The sequence below is a fragment of the Scardinius erythrophthalmus genome (genome assembly GCF_964197995.2).
Source record: "Scardinius erythrophthalmus genome assembly, chromosome: 3".
In the NCBI taxonomy this organism is placed as follows: domain Eukaryota; kingdom Metazoa; phylum Chordata; class Actinopteri; order Cypriniformes; family Leuciscidae; genus Scardinius; species Scardinius erythrophthalmus.
Genome location: NC_138223.1, coordinates 6,443,657 through 6,459,883, shown reverse-complemented (window position 1 = coordinate 6,459,883; position 16,227 = coordinate 6,443,657). Strand labels below are relative to the sequence as shown.

The 16,227-nt window shown below is 39.0% G+C and overlaps 1 protein-coding gene across 1 annotated transcript in view; it reads right to left on the bottom strand.

Moving 5' to 3' along the window:
* Positions 1 to 15,707, bottom strand: part of erbb4a (erb-b2 receptor tyrosine kinase 4a) — a 214,634-nt gene extending 198,927 nt beyond the window's left edge. Inside the window, exon 1 of the mRNA XM_081362522.1 lies at positions 15,403 to 15,707. Within this exon, the coding sequence (XP_081218648.1) occupies positions 15,403 to 15,502 (100 nt within the window). The 5' untranslated portion in view covers positions 15,503 to 15,707. The remainder of the gene's footprint in view (positions 1 to 15,402) is intronic.
* Between the last annotated feature and the right edge of the window lie 520 nt (positions 15,708 to 16,227).

Genomic DNA, 16,227 nt, shown 5'->3' with positions numbered 1-16,227 from the left:
CTTGGAGGAAATGTAAAAGGTGCATTATGGGCAGTGATCATAGCAATGCACTCAAATACAGGCAATTAAGATATCCATATTGCTATATAATTTGTTTGTTTTTTAAAGACATGGCTGGCTGCCTTAAGCAATCTAGTTGAACACAGAAACCTCCTCCGGTTCAGTAATAATGAGGGAAAATCCCGAAAGCCTCTAATCTTCTCCCTGCAGGTCGCTACACAATCAATAACTCCCCTCTGGACACACACACACTTCCAATTAAGCAGAATGGAGGTGACGTCTGCTGGGGCTCGACTCTTACTAGAAGATTTTAGACCCCCAACCAAGAAGCATAGGACTACTACACAGTAAGAGAAAACCTCCAGGGTCAAAATATAAAGAGAACACGGAGAACTGATGATACGGCACAAAGCAAGCTGGATGTTCACTCTGTAGCACTGCAAAGTCTCATTCGTATTAGCAAATCAATTTGTTTGGATGGTTTGCTTCAATTAATTCAATGAAGAAAAAAGATGCAGATTCATGTGAATCAATATTCTGAACAACACTTTTTTGTTGTTTAAAAATGCCAGTACATCGCCTCAGAGTTATAATCTCACAAAAGTTATAAGCACACAATGCTTACCCTCGATTTCTCTCCACATGGGGACAGGAGAGCTGTCAGCCAATAAATGGTAAAACAAAAAGTAACTTGCATTACTTATTTGAAAAAGTAACTAAAGTTGTCGCAAACAAAAATACATTTTGCAATACCTTTAAGATTCATTTAGGAACTAAATAAATTACACAAGCCGCATGTGACAATCATTTTGTGATAATGGAATACAAGTCTCTCTTCATTTTTACCTTAGCAAATTGCCCTGCCAACAAAAACTGTTACCGTACTGTTAAAAAAAAACGTATAAAGCTTTCTTCATACAGCGTTCATACAGAGCAAATATAATACTAAGAATGTTACAAAATCATTGCCAGTATATTTCGACATTGCCTCTTTTTACATAATTAAACATGTAAAATCAGTCAACCTCACTTAAAAGATGTTCCACTATTCTGAAAGACTTGCTTCAATAAAATGGACAGATGATGTCTGAACACAGTGCATAAAAGCAAAGGTCACCCTTGTCAAAAAAGAAAAAAAAGTCTTTCTGGCGGATGATGTGAGACAGATAGGACACACAGGTCGTCTTCCAGTGTGTCTCTCATTCTTTACTGAAATCAGTGTTTTAACACTAGTCATGGAGTTGCAATAGTGTAAAACAAGATAAAATAAAAGTATTTTTTACAAAACAGTCAAGACACTGCACAAATATAAATAAGTTAAAAAGAACTGCAATTGACTATCTACTTGTTTTGTCATGCTGTGCAAAAATCAGAGCACTTTTGAAGAACTTTCTGTTTCACACTGGGCACCAGATTAAAAGTAAAGATCAATGCGGCTTCAGATTTAGACGTTTGCACAGGAACTAAACACTGCTAGAAGTGATTTGCATATGTTTCAAAAATCAAGCATAAATATTTAAAAGATGCTACAGTTTATGTGTTTAATAGTTTCAGTGCTACAAAAGTATCTTAAATGACAACTAAAGTCAAATATACCTGCAAACACTTTTGTGTCACTTTGATGGTTTTTCAAAGCTTTAGAGGCATTTTTGTCATGAGCACTATTGAATACACTCACAAAGGCTGCATTTATTTGATCAACAATACAGTAAAAATGATGAAATATTATTCCAATTAAAAAAAGAACTGTTTATATATTAAATATTTATTCCTGTGATGCAAAGCCAAATTTTCAGCATCATTACTCCAGTCTTCAGTGTCACATGATCCTTCAGAAATCATAATAATATGCTGATTTGCTGCCAAATAAACATTTATTATACCAATGTTGAAAATTAATATTTTTGTGGAAGCCATGATTTATTTATTTTTTTCAGGATTCTTTGATACATTTAAATTGAAATACACATTTTTAGTAACAATGTAAAAGTACTGTCAGTTTTGCTCAATGTAATGCATCCTTGCTGAATAGAAGTATTAATATCTTTAAATATATATATGTATATACCCGCAGTGATATTTAGGTGTTGCAGTGATAGCTAAACATACAGTACAATGTTTTCCCCGTGAGACTGGGCTAATATAATTTTGAGAAATGTTCTTTAGGGTATTTGTCTTTCCACTAATGTACAAATAATGTCTTCTCAATGTGCAATATTTCTGTGTGCATAACAGAATGTGGATTGCTTAGGGGTAAACAACAAAAGAAGGAAAAAACGTGGCTCTGAAAGAATTTGGCTATATTAGTTAGGTGAATTACCGAGGAACCACACAGAACAATAAGGAGACGGTCTTCTGTGGCATGACGGTTCTCGCTGGTGGCGGCGCGCTGGTTCATTATAGGTGGTATTAACAATATGAGGGCTTATCTGACAGATTGCTCATGTTGACTGGCTGGTTTTATGGCGCCTTACGAAAGCCGCAATGCCCAGCTGTGTTCACCCCGCGTCTCTATCGCTGGAGGTTCAGGCCCTGCATATGAAACCTGCACTGATAAGGAAAACACAAATAGTTTGCACATCAAACTTGCTTCATGTTTATTATTTGAGAGCGCATACACAAAAACACACCGGATTCCTTTGAATTACAGCTTAATTAAGAATGTAATTAAATTCTCTGTTGGATTGTAGTTGCTGCTGTGGCAGACCTGATTTTCCCAGTTTCCTTCGATCCAACACACACACACACTTTCTGTATACTTAGTCAAATGGTGATGGACTTCTATTGTTGTATTATAGTTGTGTTGAATATTTGCAGTTTCTCCTGAGATTTGTTATTAAAGACGGTTACTTTGGATTTCCCTCTTCATCATGCGCTAACCTAGCTTGACGTCGTCATTCTCAGATTCTAGTCAGAATATGAGTCTGAAACTGTTCCATTGGGCTGTGATTATGGGGCGTGTTTCAACCGAACCAGGAAGGAAAATGCCTCTGCACCGTAGACAGTATAAGAAGTGGACAGAGCCATCTCATTGGAACTCAATTGAGACAAGTGGAGCCCATTTTTAGCGAATTTTTAGGGCTTCCGTTCCTGACGCGCAGACTCAAACCGACTCAAACCGAGCTTGACGACGTAGATGTGACGTGAGCAACCCGTCTGTCTTCTAGTGGCTGTGGCATGAGAAATCTGAATCATTCCCTTCCGAATCTTGCAGAGACGGAGTGTGTGAGTAGGAGGTGTCCATGAGCTCGGAGCAGGAGACACTTTTGCTAGGTATTCTGATTAATTATTTTGTCATTTTGCCTCCTCGTCCCCCCGATTGCCCGCGAGCTTCTCCTCCTGTCCATACGGTAATCTCTCTACTGTGCGACAGAGAGTCGCGTGGTTATGACGCAATCGTTAGCCTACTTTTACAAAAAACTGCTTCTACGGGGTCATAACATAAGCTACAAGGTAATGGAGCATTTTATACATTGTCGTGTTTCTTTAGAAATAAATAATGGACAAATGGAGTCTTCAAACGCCTCAAATGTAAAGTTATTCGCTGTCAAAGTGACGCCAAAATGAATGGGAGTCAATGGGATGCTAACAGCAGGTGAAGTTCTGCTACAAGATGGTGGCACGCGGCCGGCTTCAACTTCCGGTCGACTTCCTTCCCGCTTGCTCTGCACTCAATTGGGTAGACCTACAACCAATCAGAGCAACGGAGTAAGTGACGTATGTTTTTCATTCATATTTCCGATCGACAAATGCCTTGATCGCGGTTCTTTGTTCCTCTTTTAAAATGAATGCGCTGTGGATATCTTCTATAACAGACGCGATGGCGGAATCTACACATGATGTTTCATAAACAAAGTTCGAGAGAAGCACGTTCACATAATCAATCCAATCAACTTGTCATCAAACAATGACCGTCTACGGTCTACACTATCAGCATGAGAGGAAGCATATATTTATTCACTCTGTCAACTCACCTAACATTCCTTGACAGTTTTCAGCATCCCTCCACTCACTCTCAGCTTGTTCTTCCACAGCCAGGAATACGGGGGGAGTAGCCTACTTTGGGTTCGGGCCGATACCGAGCCCGGAGCCTCTCCTCGGACAGCACGCCAAATATGCATTTATTCTATCTGACTTATTTGTAAGTGTGAAATCTCAATTCTCCAGCGGCAGTCATCTTTGTTGTAAACGAATTCAACCCAAGCGCTCGTTGGTGACGTGGATGATTGCGTTACGTTGCTCATCTGTCCATCATCGTATAAAGCCCGCCCTGACAATTTGATTGGTCTGAACAATTTTTGTTCGGGCATAATAGCTCCTCAACAGATCGAGTCCAGACCGAACTTCCCGACCTAAAAATTTTGTGGGCGGGGCTAAGTTCGGATGGCATCCAGGCTACCGCTAACCACTACAGCCTCACACTACACCTCAATGCTAGGAAAAAATCCAGCATAAACCAGCATGAATTCAGTGCTGGTCTAACTGGTGGACCAGCATAGTCATGCTGTTCTCAAACCAGTCTTACGGGGTGAGTGTGAGTAGGCCAGTTCAGGACCAGCAAACCAGCAACCAGCGACCCACGCTGAGGATCAGCAAACCAGCAAACAAAACCATATCTTGGTTTTGGGAACCAGCTTGCAAAATGTATGCTGGATTATTCAACAGGGTAATATAATTTGAATATAAAGGACATCCAGGAAGGTTTTGTCAGACTTAGTTAACTACTTCTCAAATTAGGCTATATTTATTCTACATACAAACACATCTTAACATCAAAGGCTGAAAAAAAAAAAAAATAGTAAAATAATCAAATAAAATAAAATAATGCAGTAAAAATGATTAACGATTGATTAATGATTTTTCGCTTCTTGAGCTTCACAAAAAAAAAACATTTTAATTATCACAGAAATTATTTTGTTAAAAGAAATGTTCATTATATATATTTTTTCATTTTGCCATTATGTTTATAACAATTAAGAACATAACCTCTTAACCTACATTTTCCAGTAATATACAAAATACTTTAAACTAATAAGAATCTGAAGAGAAAAATAGGAAATAATTAGTTTTAAAAAAATCAAAGAATCAAAAAATGTCCAGACACTTTACTCAATGTGAATTTGAGGATCATGTGCTAAATTATCATGAAAATAATGTCATGATGCAGCAAAAAAAAAAAATAAAAAAAAAATAATAATAATAATAATAATAATAATAATAAATCTGGTCCCAAAAAAAAGGTCCTCATGTGTTTAGGCAAATTTTTATTTCTGTGACCTGGACATGTTTTTCATGAGATTTACCCTCAAATACGATGAGAATGGCTGAGATAATTCAAATCTAATTAAACAATTAATATTAATGTGATTAATGACCTTAAGCGTTAGAGGTTGTCTAGTGTGACGGGGCATTAAACTATTTCATGACCTTCCTCCGCTCCGTCAAGCTCAGCCGCTCAGTGTCTCACAGAAGACCACCTCCATGAAAGTGTCTAGAGTGCCTGTGATTCATTTGATCCTGCCCAGCTAGACCTGATAAATGACCTGGAAAAAGCTCTTGAACAGAACCATTACAGTGAACATCCCAGCACCCCCGGTAAAGGGTTTAAATCATATGCCTCTTCAAATGAATCTAAGCAGGCTAAGTGTTGTGGATGAACTGATGAAAGTAGAAGAAAAGCTTGTGCTCGTTCGGCTGAATCTGTATTAAAAAAAATACATCCCACCACATTGAGCCAAATTACAGAGTGCAGTGGGCTATATTTATGAGCCAAGAAGCAAAAAGGTATACCTACACCAACTGTATCCTGTATCTGTTATTAATATTATTCTTGAGCTTCCTCTGCTGTTGAATTTGTTCGCAGCTCAGAAAACTTATGGTAACAAGTTATGAAATTTGGCAGAGTTACAGAACAGGTTCTGAAAAATCACAGGACCAAATTTGGAGTCAACCTCGCAAACCCTCTAGCGCCACCTCCAGCTCACATTTGCAATTGCATTTTACCCAATGCAATTATTACTAGATTTTATTTTGTTTAAAATTCAACTTAAACCTAAAACATCCCAAATTAGAGTCAGATAATCTTGAGATAGTACTACCTAACTATTAATTTAAGAAAAGTACAAAACAAAATCAAATAAATCTGATTTAAAGAAATATTACAGGTTTAGTACTTCCAAACTTCATATGAATAGAAAACTAATAGAAAATAATATGAATAAAAATGAACAGAAAATAATAGCACATATAACATATAGTTGTGAGGTTAGTTAGGTAACCTCTTTCACTGACCATTTGTTAAAAACAAAACCGTTTGAGGCCCTACTCTGTTCCACATTTAAGAAAAGTGACTCAAACTGTGTTCTAAGTAAACACTTTCCCCTGTAGAACATGGCTGTTTTGGAGGATGCATTACTTATCTTCAGATCTTCAGGCACTACATGTAGCTGTATTTTAATGAGAAAACTTTCAAGAGGAAACAAACACTCAAACTCTCTCATAATTACGTGCGTTAAATCAAATCCCTCTCTTCTTATTTTAATAACTCATGCAGGGATGAAAAACTATCCCTCGGGGCGAGGTGAAACAATGGCGGATCGGTTACAAAGGAGAAACGGGGGGGGGGGGGGGAAGAGCTCAAAGACTAATTTCAGCTGTCAGGTTCAGGAGACGGGGAATATGGTGTCTGTGTGTTTGAGTTGACAGGGCAATGGTTGCTTTCCCTCGAGTACAGCTGCACCATCGCAACTTTCACAAGCCCTAGTCAGGCCGATTAATCACCTTGTCTCGGAGGACATGCCGTGTGTGTGTGTGTGTACAGCAATGTATAAGTGCTAAAAAGGAAAGAGAGCAAAAATAGATTAAAGAAACCCCATTTTTCAATAACTTATAACTAGATTTGCGCATTTTCTGAAAAGGAAGTGATATTTCCCTGTGAAAAGTTGGTGTCATGCTGGTAGAGAGTACTAGTTGGTTGCTAGGGTGTTACTAAGTGGTTTAGCCTGGTTGTTTGGTGGTTGCTTATAATGGTCCGAGTCAAAAGAGCCCACCTAAAGCATGTGATACTCTGGTATATCAGCCTGATCTCATGGAAATGCGTCTCTATAGCACGCACTGTGTTTATCGTGCAATTTATACGCGAAAATGAGTTTTTAACGTGCATATGATACACTTTATTGCGTGTAATACACACGCACCCCACACCACTAATCCTAACCAAACGTATAATACACACGTGCCCCACACCACTACTAAACCTACCCATGCGTATCATATGTACGTAAAAACTCATTTTCGCGTATAAATTGCACAATAAACACAATGCGTGCTATAGAGACGCATTTACTGTAGTGTGACCGGGTTGGGTATATACGGATCCTTTTAATACATAATACTTAAAAAAAATTCATACTTTTATTCGGGAAGGATGCATTAAATTGATCAAAAGTGACAGTAAAGACTTCTACAAATGATTTCTACCCAAATTAAATGCTGTTCTTTTGAATTTTATGTTCATCAAACTCATCATGTTTCCTGCAAAAATGTTAACAAATTATCTTAAAATGATTTCAACATTGATAAAAAGAAATGTTTCTTGAGCAGCAAATCAGCATATTAGAATGATTTCTGAAGGATCATGTGACACTGAAGACTGGAGTAATGATGCTGAAAATTCAGCTTTGCATCACAGAAATAAATTACATGTTAAAATATATTCAAAATGAAAACACCAATATTGCTGTTTTTTAATATTCAACTAACTATTTTTGATACAATAGATACAGCCTTGGTAAGTATAGGATATATATATATATACTCTTAACCCTAAAGTATAATCAAAGCGAGGAACATATATGCAAAAACCAAGACCATTTCACTCTACGATCTGAGAACTCAGACGTAGGACTTCAAATAGAGGCTGGATTTTGATCAGGTCTTCCGATTAATAAGTCCGGCCTTATTTGACTTTCTTTCAACTTGACACTTGTGCAGCTGGAGAGCAAGTGACTTTCCTGTGCGTAGGATTGAGCTTTGAAGAAAGAGCTGCACATCAATACTGCATGCATGATTGAGAAAATAAATGATCAGATCAATGACGAGCCAGTCACTCAATCATTAAGATATTCACATAACGTTTTAGAAAGTTTATGGACAGATCCAGTTCTTTGTCCCCATATCAACCTTCGACTTCATTTCAACCCTAGCTGTTTATTTCAGTTTTAACTTGGGCTGGTTGGCACAGAGACGCAAGAGTAAACCATTCCACAGCCTATTAATATGACGCATAATAACACGGCTGGACTGCAGGACTCCATTAGAAATTATATTAGTATTTCGCTTCCACATGCCTCACTATGTTCACTTCCATAGAGTCTATAGTTTGAGATTCTTGCCTGAACTGCAATGGAATTTAGAGATTGTTACATTCAAATGCAATACATTACTGAAGTTAACTGGACACGACACAACAGATTACATTTTACCATTTTGCAAGTGCTTTTATCCCAAGGGACTTCAAATTAAGAATAATATGCAAGCATGAGTGATTGATCGAAGGTCAAAAACAGTACTAGATCTGCAAACTACAGTAAGTTTCAACAGAGAGCAACAGCAAGTAAAAATCACATTCATTTTGTCCTCAGAGAAAATGAAATTAAGAGATGGTATATGCTTCTGTGTGATTTTCAATTTTAAATGAATGTTCTTTATCATATTTCCAATAAAGATCTCAACAAGGACATATAGCTGGGTTCGTCACTTATTGGGGTCCCATGGAAACATTTTCGTTGTGGGCTGTGCTATTTGCAGCGCGTTTCTGTATTTGGTTGTGTTGTGAACTTTAGCAGTGTGTTTCTGTACTTCAGTTGCAGCGTTTTGAGCTCTCTCGGCCACCGTACTATACCAATAATCTAATATCATTTCTGTATGAATGTCTGATTTAGTCGCTGACATTTCCAGCAGAAGAAAAAAAGACTGTAAAAGACTGCCATGAAAAAAGTTGGCGACTGACAGTGAACAGAAGAGGAGGAACAATTTTCGTTGTGTCTGAGTGAGATGCAGAGAGCCCTGACACCCAGCTGAGACTTGATGATGGGTTTCAGCCAACACACTGAATGCACCTGAGGACAGATGCTATACTAAAAGGTTTTCTATTGCGACTCTGCCAAAAGTTTGAGGCAGCCAACAGGATGTCTTTATTTAGGATCTTTGCCTGGGGAATCCATGAGCTCAGACAACCCGCAAAGCCACAACACAGCTGCGACGAACCTTTGATTCCTTCAGCACTCTGTGTGTGTGTGTGTGTGTGTGTGTGTGTGTGTGAGAGAGAGAGAGAGAGAGAGAGAGAGAGAGAGAGAGAGAGAGAGAGAGAGAGAGAGAGAGAGAGAGAGAGAGAGAGAGAGAGAGAGAGAGAGAGAGAGAGAGAGAGAGAGAGAGAGAGAGAGAGAGAGAGAGAGAGAGAGAGAGAGAGAGAGAGAGAGAGAGAGAGAGAGAGAGAGAGAGAGAGAGAGAGAGAGAGAGAGAGAGAGAGAGAGAGACTTTAACCTCATTTCAAAGGATTCCACGAGCCTCGGTTATTGTTGGATTTTATCACATATTTGAAGGAGGCAGAAGCTACAACAGCAATGTCAAACGTTAAAATGACTTGAACTTAACGTGCTAACTGCTAACAATGCACTGCAAGCATGCTAACATATGATACAACACAACAAAAGTATAACGTTATTTGCAAATAATGCAAATAGCTCCTTTGTTTTACAATAAATGGATACTTTTATTCAGTAGAATGCATTGATAAATTGATCAAAAGTGACGGTAAATATATTTATAATGTTTGATTTTTTTTTTTATAAATGCTGTTGTTTTGAGCATTGTTAGCCATTCTCTAAAAAAAGTAAGACAAAGTATGACAGGCTCTTAGAAAACTTTTAATTGATGACTTGAGCCTAATAATTATCTGTGGAACACAACCAGAACCAATGATCTCTCACCGTCATCGCCTGCTTATCAAATTAAAATGACCGACGTCTGCTTTTGTCTTGCTTTATTGTTCTCAGCTAAGACGCTGTAGCTTTAAATTACAGTCACGCTCATCTTGAATTTGAGTGCGATATTTACTGCTGGAAGGAGTGATGGATCAGTGGAGATGTACACCAGCCCTCCGCTGAGAGCATAAAGCTCAGACGTAATGTCTCAGGGTTTTCAAGAAACACAGAGCCAAGGTCAGGGTAGCAACCCCATCCACCTCAGCCACATGACAGATCAAACCAAGACCATAAAGGTTGAAAAACACACACAAACATTTTTTTGCAAATTACCAAACCGTGCAACTGGGACAAGCAATATTGTTTACGCTCACCTTGGCATATTTTTCTCTCATGATTTGGACATATGCTCATGAATTAATGATGCTTTGAGCATCATGAGTGAGTAATAGTAAAGCTGAGTGAGTTGATTCCTAACAAACCCTCAAATCTGAGTATTTAAATTACTTTGCAGCTCTAAAAGCCTGGTTAGGCTCATCTGTTGGCTGGCTTTAGAAGGTGTTTGGCCACTTTCAGTTGGTCTGGCTGACATATACCTGCTTAAACCACCTAAGACCAGCAAACCAAAGACCAGAGCAGAATATCACACGCTGCGTCCAAAATCACATACTGTCTGAGGAGGCACTACTACACTAAAGTGTCCATTGATTGTGCACTTCCGGATCTCAATGGAAAGTAATGGATCATCAAGGGACTTTTCGCACACTGTTTTACAAATGTGTATTCAGACATACTTCTCTTTTCCCGTACTGTTTTTTGCATACAGTAGGGAAGTATTCAATTTCTGAAGCAGAGAGAGAGAGAGAGAGAGAGAGAGAGAGAGAGAGAGAGAGAGAGAGAGAGAGAGAGAGAGAGAGAGAGAGAGAGAGAGAGAGAGAGAGAGAGAGAGAGAGAGAGAGAGAGAGAGAGAGAGAGAGAGAGAGAGAGAGAGAGAGAGAGAGAGAGAGAGAGATTTTGAAGTGGTCTAGTAAGTGATTATATGAGAACCACCCAAAACACCCTAGCAATGCCATAGCAACACAGTATCAACCACTCTGAAAATCTTAAGCCCAGTTCACACCACTAGCAACACACAGCGACAAAGCATCATCATCCCATTCATTTTAAATGGAGGGCTGATGCCTTCCGGTGACATGAGTGATAGAATGTAGGCGTGTCAAGTGACGCAAGTCACGTGAAAAAAAGTTACGAAATTTTAACTTTAGTAACAGCATATGTAATCGGTCCTACTCAACCTGCTCCGAACGGGATTCGAACTGGTGTCTCCGGCATAAGAGGTGGACGCTAAAGACAGCAGTCTCTAGCGTCAGTAGATAGCACGCCTCTTGAGATCAGGGGAGTGAGGTTTACATGCACAGCTCTTACTTTCTGGCCTTCATTACACTCACCCCCTAAACCTCACTTCCACTCGGGTCACGGCACCAAATGCAACGGTCTTGCTCAACCTGCTCCGAGCGGGATTTGAACCGGCGTCTCCAGCATGGGAGGTGGGCTCGCTAACAAGAATGCTAAAGACAGCCCAGAGTGTCAGTCGCTAGTGCGCCTCTTGAGATCAGGGAAAGCTCTTACTATCTTGCCTCCATTACACTCACCCCCTAAACCTCAATTCCATTCGGGTCACGGGTCCTACTCAACCCACTCCGAGTGGGATTTGAACCGGCGTCTCCAGCATGGGAGGTGGGCTCGCTAACAAGGATGCTAAAGACAGCCCCGAGTGTCAGTCGCTAGTGCACCTCTTGAGATCAGGGAAAGCTCTTACTGTATGGCCTCCATTACACTCACCCCCTAAACTTCAATTCCATTCGGGTCATGGCTCCGAGTGGGATTCGAACCGTGGTTTCCGGCGTGTGAGGCGGGCGCTCTAACAAGGACGTTAAAGACCAGCTTCTGGCGTCAGTCACTAAAGTGCCTCTTGAGACCATGGGAGTGAGGTTTACCTGCACAGCTCTTACTTGCTTGCCTCCATTACACATAGAAATGTGAATGATGATATTACTTTTTTTAAGCGACTGGACACAAATTTCTTTCTTTTTTTCTCAACAGACAAAAGAAAAGAAAAAAACGAATCTACACAACAAAAGGAATCACACACATATACACTCAAAAATGACAGAAGTCATTTATAATGTCCCCAAAAAATCTGTTTCAAGTAAATTCTGTTCTTTTGAACTTTCTAGTAATCAAAGAATCCTGAAAATGTTAAGCATTGCATTGTTTTCAACACTGATAATAATAAGAAATGTTTCTTGAGCAGCAAATCAGCATATTAGAATGAACTAATTAAAGCAGAGTTTCATCATGCATCGCAGTAGAATGTTAATACAAGCAAACTATATAAGTCTTCTAATAATTCCAGTGAAAAAAACGCAGTTATTGCACAGGCACGAGGCATCACACCGCAGGTGAGATGGGACACATTTTATCTCTGTTTAGAGATTCCCAAGAGTCTTTCTAATGCCTGATGCTCAAAAAGACAATGATGAACCTAGTTATTGGGCTTAAACACCTGTATAAACCAACAATCGTGCGCTCGCAGCTAAAGCTCAATAAGAAATGCAGGGCTGCATCACACACAGGATGAGGAGAAGACTAGCATTCCAGCTGACTGTGAGGGGCACGGAGCCAGAAGATGGGGGAGCAGATAGGGAGGGTGAAAGCAAGCCTGAAAGACTCGTAGAGAGAGAGAGAAGAGGAGGAGGGGGGTATTGGCAGGCCTATTGGTATAGGCCCGCAGGCATTTGTTTTCTGAGAGGAATTACAAGTGGAAGAGAAACAAACCCTACAGCCACTGAAAAGAAAATCCTCTCAGCTTTTTTTTGCCTTTCTGCCATTCTTAAAAAAAGGGGGGAGTCTGTGGATTACAACAGGCTTTATTGGTTTACTTCGTACTGAGAATCGGGAAATTGAAGATGTCATTCCCTCTTAAGAGCTAGGGACAATAAGAGGATGCTGAAAAATAAGTCAACCATTTGCTTTGGTGAAGAGTAATGATGCTGAAAATTCAGCTTTGATCACAGGAATAAATTACAGTTTAATTCAAATAGATAAATGTAAACAATACTGTATTTTTGGTTCAATAAATGCAGCCTTGGTGAGCAGAAGAGACTTTTAAAAACATTAGAAATCTTACCGATCCGAAACTTTTGAAGGGCAGTGTATATAACTTTTGAATTGTAAGGACATTTTTGTACAGTACTAGACATTTTTGCTTGATTTTACAAACTATTGGCTGTGGTAACAGAGCTTAACTTCTGCTGCATTCAGCCTATTCTCCCAAACATCTCCATTCTACACTTCATTCTGATTGACCACTTTAGACATTCTACCAACTATAAGTCCTGCTTTGCAACTACATGTCAACTAACTCTCATTAGAGTATTAGTAGACTGTTAGATAAGGGTTAATTTTAGGGTCAGTAATAAGTTGGTTGACGTAGATGCAAAGTTACTTAGAAGGTCTGTTAGGGAGCATCAAAATAAAGTGTTAGCAGATATTCTATTAAGAAGACAGTCTATTAATACGCTAATGACTGGTAGTTGACGTAGTAAAATTACTTATAGTTAGTAGATTGTCTAAAGTGGACTATTGAAATAAAGTGCTACCTCATCTCCTTTTGTGTTCCACCAGTCACATGGGTTTTGAACAATAGAAGTATGAGTAAACTGGGTGAACTATACAGATGTCCCTACATTAAGAGTAGCAGTATATAAACATCTTGATACCTATTATCAAAAGATCAGATGTGTGAATAATTACTGTGAAGAAAATGCTTATAAATACAGTGAATGTGACAAGCTGCTGAATTCTGCAACCTGATGCTATCCAATTAGAGGCTGCTCTAAACAATCATTGCCTTTATATTATACTATTCCACCAAGCAAGAAACTTTTTTTTTCTGTTCATAAGAAAGTTCACATCTAGACATCAGAGCAGTGACAACATTAATTAACAGGAAATATTCTCACTCCCTCAGCTCGCATGAACTCTCCAACCAAACTTAATTTGGCTTGAAGATGATTAATAATTTGATCATATTCTCAGGTCTACCAGCAGTAATTTTCTATCAAACTTAAATGTCAGATGGAAGCCTGGGTCAAATACGATGCCATATGGTTCTCGACAGAGGTGTGAGCTGATGCATAATGAGAAGCATTTAAAGGACAGGTTTTTAAAACGATTTACCACAAAACCAGGCCTGCGAAACAATTAAAAATTTATGTTGAACAAATTTGCATGCACAATTTTTTTAAATGAGCCCAAGCCACATTCCAGAGTGTTTCATAAAAAAAGGATTTGCTACAGTCAGCATAGCTCAAATTGTTTAGAAAAACACTTAAATTAGCTTATAAATATTCAATGGCCTGATATTTTGCAGGTGCAGTAACCTTGAGTAGAAGAAACCAATGGACCCGTACCATCTAACATCATTTCCATTAGTGCATAGATTCTCTCCAAAAAAAGTGAATTAAAAAAAAAATAGCAGCATTCAACAAAGTGATTTTACTAAATTCAACTGATCCAGACTTCATAATTAATTAGATTTAAAAATGATGACTTGTGAAAATATATAAATTATCAAAATAATATATAAATAATACAATTATTTTAAAAATCTATTATAATGATGATATGGATGATAATGTCTATAATAATAACGTGGGATTTTTAATGCTGAATTCTTTCAGGGAAAAATGGAAATATCGATGTATGCATCATGAGTTAATTCTTAAGGTTCCGAGCGCTTCCACGGTTATTACACATCATGGAAAAAGATGCGTAAAAACGCACACCTCCGCGCTTCAGCTTCCCTGCCGTTAATCGGTTGACTGCCACCATCGTGTGGAGAGAGGATGAAGTAACTTAACTGCTCGTTTACACTTCAAAAATCAAGAATCAGCCAAGAAACAAGATCATTTAAAAATAGACGGAATGAAACATATCCGTATTCAAGCACGTAACCGTGTGCGCAAGTAACAGTGTGCGCAAACGCGCAATGGCGGTGCAAATAGTGATTTCTCATCACCAGTGGATTTCTAATGTCAGTCTTCCATACATCTCGGACAAATGCTTTGACATCTTTTGATTGATAAGGATCCTTAAGCACAAATATAAATGAAGCTGCGGCAGTATCACGAATTGCTCTCGGATGTAATGTGGACACTTGGAGTTTGGCACAGAAGTATTTGTGCTGCCCAAGTCAGAATAAACGATCGCTGGGAGTTTACGGGTTGAAAAATGTTGAATGCACTGACACGTGTCCATATATTAAATAAAATGCTATGCCAGAACACAAAGCTATCCAATAAGACTGATATGAAGGATGGATAAGCACTTTTACGCACGGGAGTTGGACGCTCACCTGACTGCGAGGTGCACAGGGGAACAATCACAGCAGTGAGGATGAGGACGATGATGATTTCAGATCGCATTTTGATCATATGAAGAGGCTGCATATCCATTTCTTCACATGTCCACTCCAATGTCCCGTTGGCGAGCTGTCAATTGTCTTTCAGCCTGTGCGTCTTTGCGCAGCTGTTCACATAGAGCGCATGATCTGGAGTTGAGCCTTGTTTTAAGTCTGCAAGTAAAACTGGATCAGTTCATTAAATGACAAGAGGTGAACGTGAGTTATTCCTGGACTAAATGTGACTGCGTCTGGACTGTCAGCACTCTACGCTGAATTCCGGACCGAGTTACTGTCTCCGTGCTCGGGCGCGCGCCTTGAGCGCTTGAACACCGCCCTCCTAAGCACTGATTGGACAGAAGTGTGAATTAATTAAGGTGAGGCACGCCCCCAAACACAAACCTGTTTTGTGTTTGGGTTTTAGTTTTTACTACAGTGCTCGAAGTCGTAGTTTGAGCGGAATGAACATTTACTTCCACGTACACATCCCCAAGACTCGTAACTGCAATAAGTTTAAATATTTGTAATTAATGTCTAATTTTCCATATCTCAATACTTTTTAGACTTGGTACCATGGTAATACAGCGTTTCTTGGCCATGTAAGAGAACGACTTGGCATTCCAATAAGTATCATGTATCATGGTATACAGATTAGTGGCATTCATTACATGCTTTAGCACATGATTATTTCTTAACAGTACAGTACTTTGTAAGGGTTAGGGTTAATCTTTTTTGCCATTTTTATTTGAATATGTGTGTGGCCAAGTGCCTTTATACACA